Consider the following 22,975-nt stretch of genomic DNA (forward strand, 5'->3'; position numbering starts at 1 on the left):
GGGACCTTCCCTTTCGATGGAACCCACTGCAGCCTGCATTGCCCTGTCACAGCGCCAGATACAACATCATTGCAGAATACAGCCTAGGACTGTCAACAAGTTCATCTGCTGCCGAGCAGAGCTGCCAGGCTTTATTTCATATTGCATTTATCACACATTTATAAAGGGCCCTGACTGCTGGCAGGAGACATGCAGCTCACCCTGCCACACGGAGGGGAAGATGACACCCTCAGAAGGCTACAACTCCCTCGCCCACTTGACCTTCTGCCAAAAAATTAATCACGTATTAATTTAATGCATATAATGGCTCTGTGTGACTGAGTCAAGTACGCTGAAATACGCAGATAATGCCTCCACTCATGCCATTCAGGACCACTGGTGTCAGGCCACTGCTGAAGTCATGGGTTTCCATGGCTTAGGAGTAACGTGGCTGGATAGCAAAGATTACAGCAGGGTCAGCATCCCACTGAATAACGAAGAGCGTGTGGATAGCGGTATGATACAGGGAGACTGGGAAAAGACATAAAATCAAGAATTATTATGTCACAGCCTGAAGTTTATTTCAGCCTTGTCTCAGGAGAGTTATTCTAGCTCTGAAACAGCAGCATGTCAGTCAAAGGCAGCCAGAGATACTCCACAAGCCTCTCCCTCCCATACATTCATGTAATTCCTCAGCTGCATTGCTCTGTTCAGAGTCCAGGCTACAGAGTTTGAACAAGAAGGGGGGCAGGGGGAGAGGAAAAAAATGCATCTGTGTGCTTCACCCTCAGCCTTTTTCTCATACCAAGCTTCCCCACCCCACACGTAGCTGTGCAGTTTCAGCCACATCTCCCCCTTTCTCCCATAAATCATGGGTCACCTTCAGGATGGGAACAGCAGGGTAGAGCTGCTTCACACCCAGGAGTGGCCGTAGAGCCCATCCCCACCTCCCACTGGAACTGGGGGTGTGGAAAGGCAGCACGTATGGGGTGGTAAGGACACACCAAGGCATCTGAACAGAGTATGATACAGCCCAAACTTCAATCAAGCCGAAACAGAAGGAAAGCCACATTCAGCATGGCAGAAACCTATCTCCCTTTTAGAAATAAAAGCAACTCTTCTTTTTTTCAACAGATCTTGGATTTCCTCCGCAAAAGCACATCCCGTTTCTGCCCAGAGAAGGATGTGCAGATGGTGTAGCCGTGCACCACAAGTGCCACATGTAAGACTCTGTCTGGTTTAGCCTTCATTAAATCCCCTGCAACGATTGACCTGTCCCCAAGATGGTAATTTACTGCTTCCACAAGCAAAACAAGACACACTTGAGAAAGCTGGTGGCAAATGGCAGGAACAGACCCTGGAGGAGGGATGCAGGCAGGGCTGGTCCTTCATCATGAGCTGCGTGTGTCCCCTCCTGTCACTCACAGGGCAGCGGCTCCAACAAGGTACATGGAATGCCCCGTGCTTCCGGACACCATAGGTGATGCACAACCACTCAGAGCGGCATGAGGCAACCAGTGGAAACAACTGTTTCTTTTTATTATTATTGATTTTAATCATAGCAGACAGAATCCAAACGAACCCCTTCCAAGATGATGAATTGCACCCTCAGGACCATGGGTCCTTCGCACACAGATAGGCTGGTGCAATAAGGTATTAACATCACCGGTCAGGAATTTGGCAGGGGGGAGGAAAGGGCTGGAGCCCGAGCCCTCCCAGCACTCCACTGCATTCAGTAGGTGTGAGAAATCAGTGCTGTGTACAACCTCGAACCATGGCTCATTCTCACGGTGTCTCCATCTCAATGCTAAGGTTCAAGGAATTGGAGGGTTTTTTCTAAAGGGCAGGAAGTCTGGGCTCTGTTTTCGCAAGGGAGAAGCATGTCAGAGGAGAAAATAGACTTGTCAAAGAGACGCAGATTGCCTTACCCAGCTTTTGTGTTTTATTTTTCTCTTCTTTCAGCGGCAAGCAAGCCTCCACAGCCTCTCTGCCTTGGCCAGTCAGCCAGCATCCTTCTTGACACACTCGTGCTGGAAAAAAGTCTGAGCCTAGAAAGGTGAGCAATCACCTTACCCCTGCTTCAAGCTGGGATTAAGAGCAAGATTTGTATCAGCGTGGTGCTTCTTACAGCACAGCCGGCTTGGCCTTCACTTGGCAGCCCCTGGGGTGAGGCGGTCCCCCCAGCAGCAGCAGGGGGTTTGCTGGCCGAGGAGGCAGCGGGGAGGCCGTGAGAACGCGCTGCTCCGCTCCCTGGGAGCGCTGAGGCTCTCTGCGTTCATGGAACGCGCTGCTCCGCTCCCTGGGAGCGCTGAGGCTCTCTGCGTTCATGGAACGCGCTGCTCCGCTCCCTGGGAGCGCTGAGGCTCTCTGCGTTCATGGAACGCGCTGCTCCGCTCCCTGGGAGCGCTGAGGCTCTCTGCGTTCATGGCCACCGCTGACGAGCTGTGCTGCAGCAGGAATCAGAGTCAGCAGCGAGCCCTCGGTCCCTGCTGCACTAAGGCACAGTGCCTTCATCAGGAAAAAGTCTTTGCCCCAAGATACTGATCCCACAACCCTGTGTTTGAGGGCCTGGCACCCAAGCTTCTTGCTGTGCAACAGAGGCACTTGGCTGCCCCAGTTGCCCTTTGCCCTCCACGGAGCTGAGGGATGGTGCTGCTACTATTTCATGCCTGTTTGATGCTCCATCAAAGAGTTAGAAATGGAAGGAGAAGGAGAAAAATAGATCTGGAAGATGAAAATTAGTTTTTAGACACCATCCCAGCTGCAAAGCCTCAGGCCTCAGCTTCTCCATCCAGTGCCCCTTCTAGCTGAACCATGCTCAGATACACATGGTGGTCCTTCTCCACACCACCAGAGGATGCCAATAACCTGTGGCTGCAGCCCTCACGGGCTCAAAGGCCTACTACAGCTTCCCAAAATTTCCATGGGCTCAAAGTTCAGGCCCTGAACATCCAATTGCTTGAGAGCAGGTAAAATTCTGAGTCAGGCCAGGCTAAAGGCAAACAAAACCCATGCACTGGTTTCTGGGAAAGGTCACTGGTAGGTGGAGTTCTGACAAAACAAACCCCAGGGCTGGAAAAATCTGGGAATGGATCCACAGAGTACTCAGAGGGGCCAGGTGAGATGCTTCAGCTGGAGAGATAGGATGAGCTGCTATCCTTGGACTGAAAGCTGAGGGTGGGCACCCCACAAAGGCACTCAGGGAGGGACTTACCCACCACACCCTGGCTTAGCCCTTACCCTCACCCTGCCCCACAGCTCAGCTGGGCTGCAAATCCCCAGGTTCCTCCTGGCTTGCAAAATATGGTGGAATCATTCTGCAAGCAGCTGGCACCACAAAAGCCACCCTGGGATGTGGAAATCCCCCAGGCATGCCATCAGACTCCTGGTCCAAAGGGCTCTCCTGGACACTCCTCCCTGCCAGCAGCCTCTGCTCATGTCTCCCTTCCCATTCGCCCTCCATCTGTGGGGTCTGCAAAGGTGTCCATCAGTTCTGCCCTGGCCACGATGATGGGACACAGAGGGATAAAGAAAATGAAGACCACTAATAAAAACATCAAAATAGGGAAGATTCAAGAAGAGGAGCACCATAGGCTATTCATGACACATTGAGGCAGCATTGCAAAGCATGAATCACACTGATGAAGGCCATTGTCCCCATGCAGGTATCCTTCCCTCCTCCTCCCACGCAGGAGCTCTGTCTGCTACTGGCTCATTCCTACATGTTTCAGTTTCCCCATCTTCCCCATAAAGAGCTGCCCCACATCTTCACAGCAAGAATTCCTCGCTCCCTACACCTATCCAAGAGCCAGGGAGTTGAAGCAAAGTGGTGCTGCAATAGCCCCTGGAGGCAGTAGCTATCTCCCAGGCAACAAACTGTGCCCAGACCACGTCCTGGCATCAACCACACACTCCCCCACCCCACAGAAAATGTTCTTCCCCTTCTAAATGCCATCCAGCCCTCCAAAGTGCTTCAAGCTCCTTGTTCCCAGCTCAGCACTCAGGAGGTCAAGACAGAAACACTGGAGTAGCGTCTTCCCTGCTGAGACACATCCTGGCAAGCTTTGGGAAACATCGAGTGCAGGCAAAAAGGAAGGCATCCTGCAGAGCTGGGCACAGTCCCCATATTCTGATAAAGCTAAATATTACACTCTTGACACACACCAAAATTCAAGGAGTCCAGGGAATTTTAAAGCTACCCCTAGTGCTGAGGAACTCTTAAGCATCACCAAGAGCATTGCTTGAACATGTTTTAAGGAGAAAGAAGAGGGCCTGCAGCTGCTTCATGGGTGCCAGGACATGAATGCTGGCATCAGCTGGAGGTGGCAAGCATCTCATCACATAGCAGGCCAAAACACAAATGCAAGATTCATTTCATATCTCACATTTTGGCTTCCCATGTTAATGACTTCACAGAAGATAACAAAGCAAAAATCCCATCCTACAGAGTAAACAATTAGCTCTATCCCATGATCAAATTTTCTGACTTGTTTTCTTCCCCTGAGCTTTTCCATCCTCAAGATTCAACCCCCTTTTCCCACAGCATTATTTGCACTTCAGGCTCTATGGCACTGCAAAGACATAATTAGAGACACTGGTTTATTTGTTGCTTGTGCAGCAACCATGCTCTGGAGCCCCTGTTCTGGACCAGGTCCCTGTTGTGCTGGGAGGCACAGGGTGTTGGAGCGTGTAAGAACACTGTCCTTTTTCCCCAAGAACAAATCACAGCTTGCTTCCTAACGGCACCCCAGATTCACCCACATGCTGGATAAAAACCAAACCAGCTGAGACAAGAGAGGTAGTGCTTCCAGCTCACATCCATCTGCAGGCACACTTCCCCCCACAGCTGCACGCCCCAGCCAGGCACCCACAGCCCAGCGACGGGGACACAACTGCAGCAAGCCACCACAGCACTCCATGGGAGCACTGTCAACCAAGAGGCCCAATAATCCAGTTCCAAGGAGCAGCACAGCTGCTTCACAGAGAGGCTGATTTGTAGGTTAATTAAACAGCCATATTCTTTTGTGAAACACTTGAGGCTCGATAAACAGAGGGAGAGTAAAATTCCAGCAGGAGCAGATAATGAACTGAATGAATCGACATGACAGGTGCTGGATCCCAATCTTATTTATAGGAATTCATTAGAAGGATAAGGAGAAAGAGATCATGATAACAAGATAAAGCAGCTCATGTTTGGAGAGGACTTTAAAAAAATACAAAGTCTTGTGGGCGTGTGAGGGATCATCACTGTAAACGTGCTACAAAGGAGAAATATTTCCCCAGTGATATCCTGATAGAGAAACTATGCTGGACGAGGGGAGTGCCTGGGCACACAGGGCAAAGCAGGGAAGGTAGATAGCCCTGAAATTGTCCATTCTTCTCATACCTTTCCCAGGTAATTACTCAGCCACTCTGTGCTCTGCAGTTGCAAGACCTAACCCTGGGCTCTTTCCAGCCTCCAGCTTTTCAGATGTAAAAGGAACGTCCCTGCCTGCACCTTCTGCAAAGCCACTCAGGAAGAAGGAGGGCTAATTTTTCCAGTTCACCTCCTGGCTGGGCAGAGGTGAAAGATGGTTCCCAAAGTGCTGGCTCAGTGCTTGGGCCTCCGTGTGTCTCCAACACGTCCTAGTGCTCCCAAGCACACCAAACCACTCCAGAGCACGGTGTGCACTAAGCCTGTCAGCAGTCAGTGGAAAAGCCATTTCATGTAAATCTGACTCCTGGAACTGATGTTTGGGTGATGCTTCACCCATGGGCCCCTTTGTCTGAAATGATGGGGTTTTGTATCAAGCACAAGGCAGGATGCTTAAAGCAATGGGAGTCATCTCTTGAACCCAAAATCCACAGGACTTACACTGGTTTCAGCTCAGGAACCCTTAACCCAGCTGTTGGACAGCTGGCAAGCAGCTCCCACAGCTGAGCAATGCTCAGAGAAGGTAATTCCCTGGTTGTCCCTGCTGATGCCCTGCAGCAGGAGCAGCCAGGTAAATCCTGACACAACACTGATATCCCCAGGGCTCATGAATATGGCTCTGAGCAGCTGTTTTCACTTGTGTGCTCCAGGTCTCCAAAGCACCCGGACACACTAGAAGAGCCCAGGACCTACACAGTGTAACCACTCTGTTGCAGTCACCTTGAGACAGAAAAAAGCAGTGCACAGCAATCTTGACAGCAACATATCTTCAAGCCAGGAGCCTCAAGCCATTCACTAAGGAAGCTCCTTCCTCCAGATGAGGTGGCAGGGCTTGCAGAGCCAGCCCCATGGCTGATCTCAGGATCTCTGGGAGAAACTGCTCCAGGAGAGAACTACAACTGCAAAACAGGCTATGGTGTGTATGGAACATATCCTGCCTGTTCTGCTGTTGAATCCTGTGAACATGAGTGAGGCTTTTTGTGTGTAAACCATGGAAATCCCTCACACCCCACTCCATTCCTCATCTGTAAGCAGTTCTGTAAAATACAGCCACAAAGCTAAACCTCAATCAGGTTAAGTGTAATAACCCCACTGAGGAAAAACGTTACCTTGTAAAAAAGCCCCTTCGGACTCTCTGGGACAGCAGGAGGAACTTGGAGATGCCATTCAGAACAGGAAAACACCCTGGTTTAGGCTATACTGAGGACAGTTCTTTGGACACCCCTTTACTGTGTATGAAGCACATGTGCTTGCCCTTGCTCCCCCCATCTGTCACCCTGCAAAATAAATTGCCACCCAGCTGTAAGCAGGCAATTCCCACCCCAGTTCATTTGCCTGGCCCTTCTCAGTACCAGCTGGCCCCAAATCAGAGCTTGTCCCTGCCTTCTGCACACCCACAGAGGTTTCCCTACCCCTTGCGAGCCCCTGACAAAGCCCTGTTCTGAAACAGGGATATGTAACTGAGATCCCAGTCCCCCTGGGCTGAGACCAGGGAATGGGTCCAACAGGCCAAACAAAAGATGAACAGAGAGGAGTCAGCTTCTCCTGCTCACTTCCCACCCCAGGGGCCTGTGCAACCCATCAGAGCTTTTCTGCCGACTTCCCTGGGCCCAGAAGGGGAGAGAGTGGCAGGGACTGGATGGGCGGCAGGCACCCATTTCCCTTCCAAGGCAAGGAACTTATTTGAGAGATGAGGTTTAGAGGCTGCATTATCAACCAAGGAGACCCCAAATTGACTGGAAAATGCATGGTGAAATAAACCCCACCATGACATCCTCCACCTCTCAGCTGGAGACCAGCAGACACAGCTGGCAAGGGAGCCAAGAGGCACCCAAGACGCAAAATGTGAGTCCAGCACTCCCTAATTCCATCTCTCACCCATCCAGCTGCTCAATTAAATATGAAGAGGTGAGAAGTGCCTCTCTTCAGCCCAGTCAGAGCCATCAGCATGGCACACCACCATCATCCAGAGATGGATCCCAGAGACTCATGGAGGGAAGCAGCAACTTCAGCCCTCAGGGAAGAGCACAGTGACCGCATGGCAGGGAATCCCAAAGCCAGCAGACAATGTAGCCATCCTCCCCGGCTCAGCGCCGGCTAACAAACGGGAATAAACCCAACTGAGCCATCCACCTCCCTGCCCTGGCAATTATACTCTGAGAGAAAGGTTCAAAGCACTATTGTGATCAATTAAATCGAAAAAAAAAGAGCAGTGTCAGCTTGCAGCCCTGGGAGGATCCAGCCCTTTACTGATCTCTGAATTAAAAACGCACATCACAGCGTGCACAACGTACAGTTCCTGCGGGGAAAAAAGAAAAATCCTTTTTCTAGGCAGAAGCGTTCAGCACTCAGGAGACACAAAAAGCCACGTACTGAGCCTCTCCTTGCAGGGAGAGGGGAAACCAGCGGCTCAGGTGAGTGTCACAGTACAGTTGTGCTCAGTTATTTCAGTTGTGAGCTCCTGGAAAAGCCATCAGTAAGTTCAAATCTGCTTTTCTCATACAGCTTTTGGGGAGAAGAGGGAGGGTTATCTATTATCCTTCCTTCCAATGCATCGGATCTGCTGGAAAACCAAGGTAAGGACGAAATCCAGCCGATTTAAAGGGACACGAAGACGGTCGGTCTGAAACACACGCTCCCTCTCCCCCCCCCCCGGCGTCCCCCACCGCGCCCCTCGGCGCGGGCACATCCAGCGGGAGCCGGGAGCGGATCCCCGCGGGCAGGTGGGCGCTCACCTGATGAGGTTCTGCAGGCCCTGCTTGCTGGAGTTCCTCCTCAGGATCGCGCTGGTCATGGTGGCCGAGCCGCGGCGGGCAGGGTCCCGCAGCCGCCCCCTCCCCAGCGCCGCAGGCAGCCGCCCGGCACTGCGCGCTCCCGCGGCCCCCTCTCCGCCTTCAGGAAGTTCTGCAGCTGGTTTCCTTTTGTTTCTGCTAGCCCCCCCTGCTCCACACCCCCGGCTTGTCTCCTCCACCTCTACCTCCTCCTCCTCCTCCCCCTCTGCCTCGTGGAAGTGTCACGGGAGAATCTCTGGGAGCGCAGCCGCCGGCGGGCCCCGCAGCACAAAGCCCGGCGCTCCCCACTCCCCTGCGAGGGGGATTCTCTCCTGGCTTTAACTCTCTTCTCTCTCTCCTTCATCTTCGCCAGCCCCCTCATCCTCTCCCCCCCCACCCCCATCCCTCCGTCCCCCCCCGCCTTTCTTTTTTCTGTTTTTTCCCCACCTTTAACACTGTTTTTCTGATTATACACAAAGCAAACAGGGAGCAGAAATCCAGGTTGGCAACTTGCACTCGACGGGCTGTTAATCACTCCCGCTCCATTCACAGCAGAAGTCTTGCATGAAGGTCTCGCCTCCAAACAGTCCCCACACGTCCGAAGGTGAGCCAAGAGTCAGATTAACATGAAAGGGGCTTTGCACTGGGAAATGCCACACCAGAGAATAATGTTCTCCTGGGATGGAGATAGCAGCTGGATTTTGGGGGAAGCCACAGAGCTGCAGCCTCAGGCAGGCAAGCAGCCTACACCCTGCTTCTGCTCTCAAACATTCTCCCTCACCTGCTCAAGTCACCAACTTGCCCATGTCTCAGTTTTCCTATCCATCAAATTGGGCAAGAGGAAAAAAATCTGGCTAAATAAGGCTTGCCTCCATGAAACACTGATATTTCAGGGGATTAAAGAAGTGTGTGAGCATTTGATGAAGGACTAAGATTGCCACCTGCTAAAACAAAATGCCCATCTGCCACATATTCAGATGGTTGTTCTTTGTGCTACCTCCTCATGGGAATAGTCTTGGGAAGAAAAAACAAAAGAGTCTTTTTCCCTAACCTGCATCTCCTTGTCCACGTGCTTTTGGGGTGAAAAGAGATCCTTCACCATGCCAAACCAACAGGTGCCTGGACTTGTACCTAGCAAGTTCCAGCCCTGCCATATACTTGCACATTCTGGTGCTCATGGCACAGCCTGCCCGTGTTCCCCAAGGTAAGTGGGAATATTCCTCTGGCTCTCTCCGAAATGGGAGCAGTTAGGATAGAACCATTCTGCTGAGACCCTCACCTTCCTTCTGCTTTCAGTCCCTCTCATCTCATTTACACATTTCCTTTCAATCACTTCTGCAGAAATGTTTCTTGATGCCTGGTAAGCTGAAATGGGGAAGTTGCCCGTGAAATACACCAAGAAATCTCAATTTAAAAAAAGGAAGTGCCTGCCCTCCTTTCCACTGTCTCTTCATTTCAAAACAGCTTGGTTTTTTTCCCTGCAGGTATTTACTAAGCATCACCTAAGTGATTATGAACAACAAAAACCACAAAGCACAGACACTGATGCCACCCTCACTCTGTGGGCTGCTTAGATGATATCACACTGCATATTTTTCTTTCTAAATTCAGTGAGAAGATGCAACAGATCCACCACAAAAGATCTCTGTTGCTAAAAAAGAGCTTGTCCCAGCCCTGCAAGTGCTTGCAGGAGTAATTAGGTTTAAGCATGTGAACATTCCTATTGACCTCACCACAGTTGGCCAGAGTTGAAATGAAGTGAGCACCTACAGGGTTTTCTTTTTGGAGAGAATCGGCCCAAACCTGCCACTGACTCCCATGGTCCGAGCCAGGCAAGGATGCAACTTGAAGGAGCCCTGGCAGGCAGAGATGTAGCTCACAGCCATGGGCCAGCAGCAACTGGGGGTTGGGTGAAATCACTGCAAGCACTCTTCGTTCTGGCAGAGATGCCAGATAATCCGCAGGGAGCTGAGGAGGGGCAAGGAAGAATGCAGCCACTGTCACCAGGAGAAGGCAGGAGCCTACTGGAGGCAAAGGGACGCTGCTACCTATCAGAGGTGAGATTCTCTGTGTAAATGGGCAGAGGGAAAAGCTGTTAATTCCCCCAGCAAGAGAGCCTTGGCTTCACACTGGGTTTGACTCCCAGAGGATGCCAGCATGAGCTCCTCATCTTGAAAGCACTTGGCAGACTTCCACCCCAGTTCCAGGACTGATTGCCTCTCAGAGATGGGGCTTTCCATGAACAGGGCTGACAGAAACCATGCTTGGATGATGAAATGCAGGACCGGAGAGAGGTCATGACATTAGCTGTTACTGGTCTGAGGTGCTAAGATAATTTGGAAACACCAGAAGTGAAGCAGTGAGGAGGGGTGTCCCTTAACTGCAACAGGCAGCAGGCTGAGCTCTGTGTTGCTCCCAGGGAGAGAAATTTCTGGTACTGAACTCTGCCTGGAAAAATCTTTCAAGGTGGCTGGGTCACTCGACCTCTGGGGAAGGCTTCCTGCCTTTCTCCCTGGCTTTCATCTTTGAGAAAGATATTAAATATGACAAGAAAACTCATTCTTCCTCCAACATCAGCAGGGTCTGGCAGGACCACAGGAGAGGAGAGCAGAGCAGGACCCCCAGCTTGCAAGAAGGGAGGGAACTGTGCACTAAGTGACACATGGACAGAGTCCCTATCCCCATCTCTGTGGGGCAGGGAGCGTTTAAACCCACTATTCAAAACCACAAAAGATGTGCCCACAGAGAAAGAGCAGTGCAGGAGAAATCCCACACCATAGCTTTAGAGTGCAGAGGCGCCTTGGGTCCCCTCTCCTCTCCTGCCTCTCACTGCCACGTGCATCAGTGTGAATCATACCCTGTATCTAGGAACAGTAAGGTCAGCATCAGTCCCACAGCTGCTCGGATCCTTTCACAGAAACAAGCCCTCTGCTCCCACCAGGAAGCGGGTAGGAGTACAGTGGACACAGGAAGAAAAACAAAGAATTAATTCATCTGTTATTTTTTGGCACAGTTTAAGATAGGAGAACCACCATAAATCTCTGCAGCAAAACACCACCCCACTACAGGACCTGGGGCACCAGCCACCCTGAGTGGCACTGGAGTTTCCCAAAGCTCTTCCCAGCAGCAGGGAAAGTAGAGGAGGTGAGATGCTGGGAGAGAGAGCGGGTCTGCCTCCATCACTGTGGGAAGGAGGGCTGGAGTCCCAGAGAGATAGGGCTGCACCAGTTCCCGTTAATTACACAATCATTCTGCTATGTAGGACTAGTTGCAAAATCAGTTGAAGGCTCACACATGGTCAAGAGGAAAAAAAAAAGAACAAAAATACTCTAGTCCTGCTAGTGAGGAAATACAGCTCCAGCATTTCTCTCCAATACTGCTGGGATGTAAACCAGCATCAGCATAAGCCCCAAAGCACAGTCACTGCGAGGGCCAGTCCTTTACAAGTGCTACCATCTGCCAACATGGTTTCCAGAGGTCCATGCCCGCATGTCAGTGGTGGATCCCACCCTGAGAAGATGTTCTCATCACAGGGACAGCCTCACATCTTCAGCAAGGACTAAAAGCCCTATCTCAGCTGGAGACTCTGTGCCTCCTAGGACAATGAGTAGATGGGGGAGCATCTCTGGTTTGCATCTTTCCCTCTGCCATCCCAAACCTCTCTCCCTATCCCGACATCCCACCAGCCTCTCTTCACCAGGCACAGGTATCCACCACTTTGAAACCAGCCTGGCAGGCCTCAGCATTTGCCCAGCCCCCCGAGAGGCCCACTTCAGGGAAAAGGGCACACCATTGGTACATCAGCTGCATAGATGGTGTGGTTTACACACTGGCCTGAGGGGTAGGGTTTGGCCACCTCACCTTCACCCCAAATTCCCACTTAACTCAGTCCAGCTTACTCTGCCAGCACTCACTTTTGGGCAGCCAAATACAGAGACCAAGACAGGCAATCAAGAGATAATCCCAAGGAAACAGCAGGACTAGCAGCCAAAAGCAGCACATTGTCTCCTTCCCACCAGAACAGCTCTTCACAAGCACCAAAGTGTGCTGCCAGGAGGGCAGGGCGCCTCACCTCTGCAATTAGCTCAGGGTGCAGGGCAAGGAGTCCAGTCCAGTGATGCTCCCTGGCAAGCCTTCCTCTGTCCTGGCCATGAGTCAGGAGAGGATATTCCCAAGCCAATACATGACCCCAGGGGTGTTCAGGGAGGGGGGGCTGTAGGCGGGAGCTGTCTTGGCTCAGAGGTGCTGCCAGGCCCACGCGCTCAGAGGAGCACCATGAAAAGCACGTGTAATTGTGGGTCTAAACAGCCAACAAACACTGTGTCATACTAAGTCTGAAATATTTGGCATGGGATCAATGCTGACTTTCTTCCTATGATATCCAAAGAGGCAGAAATGAGAGGGAATCAGAAGCCGGATCTAGAAGGAGCATCCTTCTTCCTCTGCCCCACCGCTACCTCTCACCCTCACACAGAATGGAAAAGGGACACTCCCTGGGGAACTTAAGGGGTACATCCATAAACCTAAAATCCCAAGAGTTTGCTTCACTTACCACTGAGAGGGGAGGCTTACAAGCCTTGTAAGAGAAGATGCTTTTGCTCCAGGGGTGATACACACAAGGACAAAGGATGGATTTAAAGAACAGGGGAAGGAGTGAAGCATTAATGGGGCAGCCCAGCACAGTTAAAGGAGATCTGAGCCCCCGTTGCACCAAGGGCTGTGCAAACAGCAAGAAACCATGGTGAGCCACCGCAGTGAGCCACCATCTGGGTTTCCCCAGACCAGGGCCAAGGCCAAGTGACTCAGCCAAGCCCTGGAGGAGTGCTGCTGGTCCAGCATGTCGAGCCAGCATCATTACTGATACTGTGCACTGCTATCTATATATTTTGTTAAATCAACAAAGCCATTGGGAAAGAGACAGGAAGACAAAACAATGGCCGCAGATAAGATACTCCCAACCCACACAGGAGGGTCATTACAGGACAAGAGGAGAACTATTGGCCCCGAGGAGACAGGCTCCATCTCTTAGGGATGCTTGTCTACCGCGAGGCCAAGAAGCAGGACAAAGGACTCCAGCCAGGATGGATAAGATATAGGCAGCTGCTGCCAAGGGGTTGTCTTCCCCCAGCAGACACTGTAGGAAAAGTCTGAAAAAAGGCCTTTTTATAGCATATTGCTTCGTCATGAGTCTCTGCTCACCAAGGTTTGGAAAGCTGCTGAATGAATTTGAATTTTGAATGTCTGTTTAAAATAAATAGAGTGGTCTGTGACTAGGTGGACTAGATCGACACTGGGCAGCTGAAGACACTTCAGACATCTTCCACGTTGGGTATAAGAGGTGCACAACCAGTAACAGAGGCACCACCTTCCTTCACCAGGTGGCATCCGTGTGGTGTATTTAAGCATCGCCCAAAGCCAGGCAGCACGTTTTGTGGATGGGCGTGTAGGTGAGTTCCACTGCACGAGCGCAGCCCCGCGTTGAGCCGTGCTGCTCAGCTGACCACACAGCTTTCAAGAAGTAAAATACAGCTTCTGCCCAATATAAACTTATTAGCTCATCTGCAGCTGGCTCCAGGCTCTGATGCAGCACCGTGTTGTGCAACACAAGCAATTTTAGCAACCATTAATCTCTGCTTTACACTGCCGGGCTGTTACTCCAGCTGGGGTCAGGAGAGACTAAATGGATAAGAAGGAACTCCCAAGCGCCATGTGGCAGTTCCTGCGTCCCTCACTTCAAGTTGCTCCTTGTCCCAGGGAAAGGCATCTAATATCAGCTTGCCCATATCCATCCATGCTTGCCTCGCAAAGCTGGGCAAAAGACAGGAGCTGTTTTGAAAGGGCTCACAAAAGTATCTTCATGTATCCAAAAAGCTTGAAGACGCGTGGCTTCGTCAAGGGGGAAGACAGTCATTAATGCTCCAAAGCGAGGCCCAAAAAAAAGCTCAGAGGAGCCTCTCTGCACACAGGGCAGCTACTGCTGTATGCAGGAAGATGGCAACTGGAATGGAGAAGCAGCAGAAGAGACAAATGCCAGCCCCAGGAAGAAGTCCCACCAGAGCAGGGGTGCGCAGCCTGTGTATCACAGTAGTCTGCCCTTCAAGACAGCTCAGCTTGGGCACAAGGCTGTCAGCTCCTGTTATGGGAAGCTACGTGGCAACTGCAAGGAAGCACTTATTTTAAGAAGAAATTATTATTGTCATCCATTTTACTGGGGGAGAACCCTGCCCCTCCCAAATAGTTGGCAGCCGTGATTGTTTGGGGTCTGTCAATAGTTCCGGGTTTGTCAATGCTAATGGCTCCAAAGCAAGCTTGCACTGGAAAGGAAACTGCTTCTGCAGCAGAAAAGCACAAGCATGCACAAGCACAGGAGAAGAGATCATATTTTCCAAACTATCTGGCAAGGACTTGATAAAAGGCACTGCACAAACTGTCTACTCAGCTGCAGCAAGCAACAGATACCTAGAGCTGGGAGAGAGGCTTCCTTGGTAATGCAGAATGAATCCTTAACAACAAAACCTGTTTTCAAAATGAGCACGTAAGCAAAAGAACCGAAGACCTCCAGCTGATGCAAACTGGCAGAGCTTTCTTTATGGCAGGCAGAGGGATGGTGCTGACATACACTGGCAAAAGCATTTGGGCCTACATGTCTGTGCAATAGCAAGGGAAATCCAAATAAACTGAGCTCCAACTAATCCAAGTCTTGCACTTCTCAGATCAGTTGCCTGCAGATTGCCCCAAGTTTTCAGACCACTGGATGCAAGTCACCAATAAAGCCAGTAGAAGCCCAGTGACTGCCATTTCCAGCTGGGTTGGCTCATGTATCTTCCTCTTTACCCATGTATTCCTTGGACAGTTACCACATGCACCAGGCTGCTAGGAACCACCACTGCTCATGTGAGACGGGCTGAACCCAAATAGTTCCTGGGTTTGACACTCCCCCCTATGACTGAAGATGGAGCTCTGCTGCCAGCCCCAGCAGCCCATCCCAGGAGGGACTTGTTTAAAGTAGCAAATAACAGAAGATACTCTGTCCTGCCCTGCTGCAAGTTCTTCTGCAGACAAAGAGGGCTGCAGGAGTGGAGCCCCCAGAAAGCCACTGGAGACCTGCCTGTGAGAAAGACAACTCTGAGTGCCGAAACCTGGGATTAAGACACTTCAACGGCTGCCTCTCACATCTGGTGTGTGTTAGGATGGATACACTGACAAGGAAAATATCCATGGGCTCCAAGTGGGCTGGTTAACCCACTCATGGCTGAGCCTCTGTGGAACATGTGGACAAGCCAAGGACTGCCAGATACCTGGCCAAGCCTCAGGAGAGCTGGGCTCAAATCTCACTAGTGGACTGTGCTTCCTAGATGATACTGGGAAACCAGGGAGCAATTCAGGTGCCTAAACATGGGTGTCAAGCAGGGGATGCCTTGGGTTACCTAAGACAGCTGCCAAGGCCTGGCAGATATCACATAGGTCCATTAGGAAACCACCTCTTCTGGGTACCAAACCCACAGTGGGCAAGTTCTACAGTCAGGGCATCCCTTCCCCTTCTTAAACATTCAACCTCAGATGTCTGACCTCGCAGTAGAGATAACCTGTCCTCTTTCCCTGAGGCAGGAGACCCCGGCCATAGCGACAGAGCACCCAGCATGGCGACACCGTGGGTGCTCCTGTAGTACTGATCATACCAAATCCATGCCATGCAGGACAGCTGCTTTCCCAGAATGTGCAACACCTCCTAGGACATATTTTTTGACCCATACCAGATGGCCATGATCCAGAACATGACCTGGATAAAGAGGCCATACAAATACACCCCTGTGTCTTCCTTTCCTTGACGTACATCCCCAAGGTTTCTCATCCTGAAAGGCTTAAGAACAGAACCACAGCATGAAGATCCATTCCTCGTGCATTTGGCTTCAAAGGATGCCAAAGCACCTCCTCAGTAATCCCCAAAGACTCAGCCTGATGAGGAGTTTATTGGGCTCATATTAAGGGAACAGGAACTGCAGCTACAGGAGGTCCAAGCTGCTGTGCAAGCTGGGGAAGCAGGGCCCTCCCTCACCTGTTCCAGGTGAGCAGGCACCATCCCTCCCAGGCAGGTTTGCAAAGCTGGACTGTGCCAGGAGGGCTGCATGGGAAGGATGAAGTGAGAGCACCAAATCCTTCTGATGTTCCCTGTGAGCCCCTGAGCACCACTGCTGGTTTGCAGTCAGTCAGAGCCAGATTACACTTTCAGGAGTCTGGTGGTCATACCAAGGCCTCCTGGAGCCTGAGCAACAACTTTATTTGGGCCAGCAGTCCCACCCCCCTCAAAGAAAAAGCTGTTCCCAACAAAAACATGGCACTAACGAGTGCCTCCTGGCCAGGTGGTCTGTCCAGATGTGAGTCAGTGTCCTGACAGAGGCAGCAGCCAGGCTGGATGAGTGCCTAGCTGGGAGCAAGCCCAGCTCTGGGGAGAGCACCAGAGCAGCAAGGAGTCAGCTCAGCCCCCAGGCAGACCCCACAGTTGGGCATGTGGGTCACAGGGGTGACAGATGCAAAGGGGGATGCAGGCAGAGCATCAGTCAAGGCTGGATTAGCGAGGTCAGTGAGGGTCAGAGCAGAGGGGCCCAGGATCCCCAGGGCATGCCAGGGTTAAGCACTTCCCTTCTGCACAGCCAGCCCTTCCAGTTATCTCTAGGTTTTCAGATTTGGGGAAAAGCCCTAAACCCTCTGAAGTAAGTTCACCTCACAAAATCCAGGGGCAAGGGATTCCCACAAGCTTCAGAGCCAGACTTCACATCAAGAGTTTTAAGAAAGCCAGCCTTCCAGCCAGCAGAGAGTCTTTAGTGTTTTCAAAAGAAAAGTGCAATTCAAATGAAGGCTGCTGGGCAATCCCTTGCTTTAACACACACTCCTCCAAACCCATAGCTTTACATAGCAAAATAAGCTCGGAGGCAAGGCGAGGCAAGCCAGGCTTAATTTATTTTTTTTCCCCCAAGGAGAAAAGGACAGTGAAGGCACCTGATACCTCCTATAATTAGAGACAGTTCTTTATCCCTAATGCCACTGCCAGAGCACCTATATCCAATTTGGAAACCATAAGTATAACCCGGCTTCATTAAATAATCCATCTGGTCCTCCCCTGTTAATTTCCCTACTATTTTTCCACTTTAATGAGCCCAGCTGGGTCAAACTGTGACCAGTCACTCCTGAGCAGGGATCAGCCATCCCTCCATTCTACTCCCAAGGAATCTGGTGTACTGAGGGGTCCAAAAACTCTCCAAGTATCAGCTTTCCCAAACAACCTCCTTCCAACCATGGGTATACTTAGCAACAGCAGCCATTTCAGCAAAGACCCTTGGGGCTCCTCTAAGGATCTGGAGAATTCAAGACAGCTGGGATGGACATGGCAAGGAAAAGCCTGGGGCTTGCTGGCACAGCGGAGCCTCCCTCCAGGCAGTGACCATACATGGGCTGCCAAGGGCTCCCTGCCCTGCAGCTCATGGGGAGGGAAGACCCAGGAGGAAGGAGACAGGGGAAAAGCCAATCTGCCTCCCAGGTACAGATATCCTGCAGAGCACAGCCGAAGGGATGTGCACAGCTATGGGGGTAGGAACTAAAGGCAGGGGTTACCTGAAGCCTCCAGAGCTTTATGGAGAGAGCTCTGAGTAACAGACCCTGTGCATACTTTAGGCTGTCCTTAGAACCTTATCCTGCCTCCATCCATCCATGGGTCAGCTTGAAAAGAGCTTTTTCGTCCAGGAGAGGATGATCAGGAAGATAAGCTAGCCACAGGGTGAGAAAAGGTAGACCCAAAGCAGCAAGTAAGCACTTCCTTCCTCCATTTTGGGAGTGGAAATCACCAGAGTCTAGCAAACGTTTAAACAGCACACGGAAAAGCAAGAGAAGTTTAGAGCTGCACATGAAACTATTATACAAATTGTAAGGGAAAGTTATTCTTCATATTTTTAAAACAAAGAGGAAGTCATTTCTGCTCACTATTTTTGCCATCAAGTTTCATATTTCATTAAGGTTCTAGAACACAGCTAGAGAGGAAGGGATGCGCCACCCTGCTGTCAGTGTTCACACCCTTTTTAAACAAGGCTGTGAGGGTCTGAGTGCAACAGAACAGACTCCTCCAGACAGTCTTTTATTTAGCTAAAACTCCAGCAGGAAACAGAAAAGGGAACAAGCTTACCCAGCCCCACCAGCAGACCCCACCGGTGGCCCTGCCTGCACCAAGGTACCTGCACTTACTGCAGCAAGAGGGGAGCAGGAAGGTTTGCTTGCCTTGGGCCAAACACAGCACCTGCTCCTTGCTGCCCGAGGTGAGCTGAGCCTGCAGCAGAGACACAGCCAGGCAGGGACAATGCTGGGAATCACATCGATCCCGGTGCTGAGGAAAGCCCTATGCTTCCCCAGCAGCCAAGGCTTCCCCTTTGTTTCAGCAGCGAGTCATGCACAGAGCCTTCCAGCACCTTTTGAAGCTTCCAGTCAAATCTTCAGCCAAGGCTAATTGCTGTCAGGTGTCAGCCGAAGCACTTACTGCCACCACTGATGACAGGAGATGACACACCTTTCTCCTCTCATTGTCACTCAAGGGGCTTTTTTTCCTGTCAACATTAGCTTCGCTGGCTCTCAGAAGCCTTGGGGAGAAATGCTAATGCAAGCTTTGAAGCTGGAGGTGAAAAATCAGGCAACCTCCTAAGCTCCCTGGATGCTCAGCCTGAACCCAGTCCAAATCTTCCATACTTCTGGGTGATGCACTTTGGCTGAGCTTATCTGTCTGCCTCCACCACAGACAGATGTGGTCTCTGCTACTGATCTGTATTCTTTTAGCCCCCATGGAAAGTTGTCTGTATTCGAGTGAAGAGACCCCAAATTTTACAGTCTCTGCTGATAAAGCAATAAAGCAGAGCAGAAGCACAGGGAGATATATAACTTTACAGCAGCCAGCCTGAAACATTGCCAGGTAAATTCAGCTGGAGACATAGGGGATGCAGCAAGAAATCAGACGTGCCCAGCAAGGAGAGGAGGCAGCTGATCTCCACATTAGAGAGGTCTTTAGAGATGGGGCTGATTTCAGCCACAGAGCAGCTCCAGGTCACCAGACCCCTCACTTGAGCTTGCCTGCTTCTGGAGCTGGCATTCCCCACTTGATCAACCCCCTCCCAAGGGCTTTGAAGTTCAAAGGGGATGAGACCTTTAGAAAATCTAACTCTCCTCCTAGCTGGAGAAGCTTGTCAAAAGCCTGACAGAACATCTGACCCACTCCAGCCTCATGGTTCATCATTGTTCTGGCTGCACATCCTCCTTTCCCACCATGCCCTCCCAGTTTCCCAGCTTCCCGGTATCCCGGGACTGGAAGGCAGCTGTGTTGTCCCCAGGCCTTACCTCTCATTCTCCCCAGGGGATTCATCTCCCACTTGGCTCACTCCTTCTGCACCCTCCTGGCAGCCCTCCGAGTCTGACATCTTCTCCCCTGGCTGGCACGGTGGCCGCACACACAGCTCCAGCACCAGGGTGCTGCCACTGTTTCACTTTTCCTGTGCTCAGCAGAAGTGAGCTGTGCCGGAAACTTCATGGGCTGAGGGTTTGGGGGGATGGGAGATGGCAGAAGGAAGGTGAATTTGGGGCTTTTTTTTTGTTTTGTTCTTTTTCTAAAAACCGTTGAGACTGATTTAAGATTTTACTTGTTGACAGCTAGAAATTTGGAAGTGCTGGGCTAACCCAAAAGAAAAGTGGGTGGCATGGACATTCCCACCATGGCAGAGAGAGGAGTGACCCACTGCCCCCCCGGCTGCCCATGCCACTCTGGTGACAGCCATCATCTCTAAACTACAGCACCCTACACCGTACCAGTTCCAGGATGCTGCTGCAGGTGCTGCCAAGGTTGTCCTGACTTTGCACCTCCCAAATCCCACTGGAGCCAAAGGGTCTGCTTCTGCCCTGCAGATGCCACTCCTCTCCCCCCTTCCCAGCTCTTCCCCACAACATCCTGCTGATGAGGTTCTGCAACACCTCCTGGGTCTTGGACTGTTCTCTCTGTCTCTTCACCACTGGGGAAGGGCATGAGCATCTGCAGCTTTGGAGGGGACCAACAGCACAGAGGTCCCCTATCCCCTCAGCACAGCCCCTGCCAAAGCTTCCCCATCTCCTCCAGGACACCCACAGTGAGGCAGTCCCTGCTGGCACCATGGCATGAGTCGGGGTCTGGCCACCTCGGCAGGCAACATCCACCTCTCCCACCAAAGCTTTATTTACATCACTGCTGCCACGATGCAGCTCTTTGCAAAACTAGAGAGAAATGGCACCCAGTCAGCGCCCCTGAGCCCGGCGGGGCAGCGGGGACAGCAGGGAGAGGAGGGCAGGTGTGGAGACACAGGTGCTTAGGACTCGCCAGCCTCGAACATCTTCTTTCTGCCCTCCATGCCAGACTTCTCCTCAATGTTCTTCCTCCAGTCACCGACATCGCGGAGATCCTTCTCCTGGGGGAGGGATGGTTGCGTTGGTGCGAGTGGTGCCCCCCAGGGTAAGAACCCATCCAGCCTGGGTCCCACACCAGCCCACCCGTGGAAACCCCCACGTCAGCTAGAGGAACACAGTTCCACCCATGCTATACATCTTTTTGAGCTGCACCCTCCTGTTTCAACATCATGGGTGCCAGAGGAGGAAATACTGAGCAAGAAGAAGAACATTATGGAGAAAGAGTCATTCTCAACCCTGTCTATCATACAGGAAAGTGTGAGCCCTGAAGGGTGGGGGCCAACTCCTGTTAGGGAAAAAGGGAAGAGGGAAGGATACCTTTTCAGTGTCCTCCTTCTTCACTTGCTTCAGGTTGGCTCGGAGGTCCATGCAGACCTTGTGCTTGGAGCCCAGCAGGGCCCGCAGCATCGCGTCAGCAGACATGCGCACCCTGCGCAGCGGCGGCCGCTTGAACTTGCCACGCAGGTCAAAGAGTTTCTGGCTCAAGTCTTCCAGCTGGGGTGGATGAAATGGGGGTGGGGGGCAGAGAGAGAGCAGGGCATAGGTTTCATGAGGCATGAGGAACAGGCTGGAGACTCCCCTGAAGGATGGTTCCAGGGTAAACTCACCTCCTTGGTAGTCTTCTGTAGCTTCACCTCTGTGTCATACCTCTCTTCATCCACTGACTCTATCTTGGCATGAAGCTTTTTGCACAGCTCCTGGGAGGAAAGCAGAGAGGGATGTTGACTGCTAGGACCCACACACACACCCACACACAATACCTCTCTCCTGACTGCTGTGGCTCTGAAAGCCCTCAGTCCAGAAGACTAGAGGGGATTGAGGTGAAGAATGGCTTGTCAGCCAGCTCCTAATCTCCGTGCTACTGCCTCAACATTTAAAACACGTCTTTCCTGCCAGCCAGATCCCTTTTTTTTGTAGAGAGACCCCATCTGCCTCTCAAGCCAGCTGCATGTCCATCTGGCTCCAGGGCAACACAGGTGAGAACAGGGTCAAGATGGGAAGGCTGGTCTAGATCCAACAGGCTGACTGATGGAGTCAAATCTTTTCTGCTCCAGCACTGAGTGGGTTAAAGAAGCCTTTACCTGAAGTTCCTGCATGGATCCTGGGAGCGACAGAGGAGGGCAATGTTCTGCCAGGTAGTTTTGCTTTTCCACTTCTTTAGCAGCTGCTTCTTTTTCTATTTCAGTGGCAGCCAGCTGGAGCATAGCACTCTGGAAGGCAGCAGGAGAAGGGTCAGCACTGGGTGGAGGCAAGGAAGGAGGGCAGGGGGGGTCGTCAGGGGAGTGGGAGTCCTGATGGAGAGGCAGCTTGGGGAGTTCCCATCAATACCACCATTTCCGAGCAAGGGACATGGTGGAGACCCAGTAAGTGGGGTGGGGGGCCCGGGTGGGGGGGCCCCCACGTTGTGCATTGTGGCCTCTTCTAGTAGGGAGAGTGCTGAGAGCTGGCTGGCTTGGGATGGAAGATGGGAAGGTCGGGACATACATCACATAGCCACAGCAGTGCCACGTACCTTCAGGTGCTGCCGACGGGCAGTGGCTGCCCTCCTCCTTTTCTGCAAGTGGAAGAAACAAGAGAAAAGCAGGTTATTAGGTCCCCATTCCCCTTTCCATTGCCCTTCTCCATGCAATGCCACAGTCCACCAAGGACCTGCAAGATGGCTCCAGCCACGATGGACAGCTTGACATACAGTTGGTCCCCAAACCAGCAGCACTCAAGTAAGAGGCTCCCTGCTGAACCCAGATTTGCCAACCTCAGGTAGCTAAAACCTACAAAGTCCCTCAGGAAGAGATAACAAGGGTGATGAGCTTGAAAATATATATTTAAAATATGACTTCAAACTTGTCTTCTTGGGACTTTTAGCCTTTTCTCTAACTTCCTCTTCACTCAGATGTGTTTTACTTTGTGCTCAAGCTAATGACCCCCATGTCCCTGGGCACTCAGGAGCTGTGGGATGTCTTTCTGAGCAGTCCAAGGCACGTGTTCTTCTGACATTCTGGTGACAAGGACAGCCAGACAGGTGAAAACATGAAGGCTGTGTAATTTCTTGAAGCTGAAAAGACCCAGCACAAGTGATACTGAAGCAGGGGCTCATCACAGATGGAGGACAGACACAACCACAGGCTGCCCTTCTGTATTTGTCATGCTGGACCAGGGCTCCTATTTATAAAAAACCCACAACTTCTGCATTTCAGCTGTTTCCTGAGCACTTCACCCAGAAGACAGGGCACGTCTGAGTTGGGCTAGCCCAGGGGAAACACATCTGATATGCTGAGGGGCGGGGAGTAGAAAGCAGCACTTGGGTGTGGGTCTGTGCTGCATAGAGGAGGAAGTAGATAAGGATGCAGAG

The 22,975-nt window shown here is 51.6% G+C and overlaps 2 protein-coding genes across 3 annotated transcripts in view; both read right to left on the reverse strand.

Moving 5' to 3' along the window:
• LSP1 (lymphocyte specific protein 1) overlaps nucleotides 1–20,227 on the reverse strand; it is a 48,449-nt gene extending 28,222 nt beyond the window's left edge. Inside the window, exon 1 of one of the 2 annotated variants that reach the window (XM_082284168.1) lies at nucleotides 19,534–20,227. In XM_082284168.1, the coding sequence (XP_082140294.1) occupies nucleotides 19,534–19,613 (80 nt within the window). In that variant the 5' untranslated portion in view covers nucleotides 19,614–20,227. Of the gene's footprint in view, nucleotides 1–8,127; nucleotides 8,246–19,533 lie in introns of those variants that run through there. The other variant, XM_082284169.1, reaches the window with a different exon arrangement.
• Nucleotides 20,228–20,376: 149 nt separating this feature from the next.
• TNNI2 (troponin I2, fast skeletal type) lies at nucleotides 20,377–22,266 on the reverse strand. Its single transcript, XM_082284170.1, is given in 6 exon segments — nucleotides 20,377–20,627; nucleotides 20,944–21,120; nucleotides 21,234–21,323; nucleotides 21,708–21,836; nucleotides 22,139–22,207; nucleotides 22,210–22,266. Coding segments are annotated over 6 exon segments (606 nt in total). The 5' UTR covers nucleotides 22,252–22,266; the 3' UTR covers nucleotides 20,377–20,528.
• Between the last annotated feature and the right edge of the window lie 709 nt (nucleotides 22,267–22,975).

This window comes from Coloeus monedula, assembly GCF_965178545.1.
Source record: "Coloeus monedula genome assembly, chromosome: 6".
NCBI lineage: Eukaryota > Metazoa > Chordata > Aves > Passeriformes > Corvidae > Coloeus > Coloeus monedula.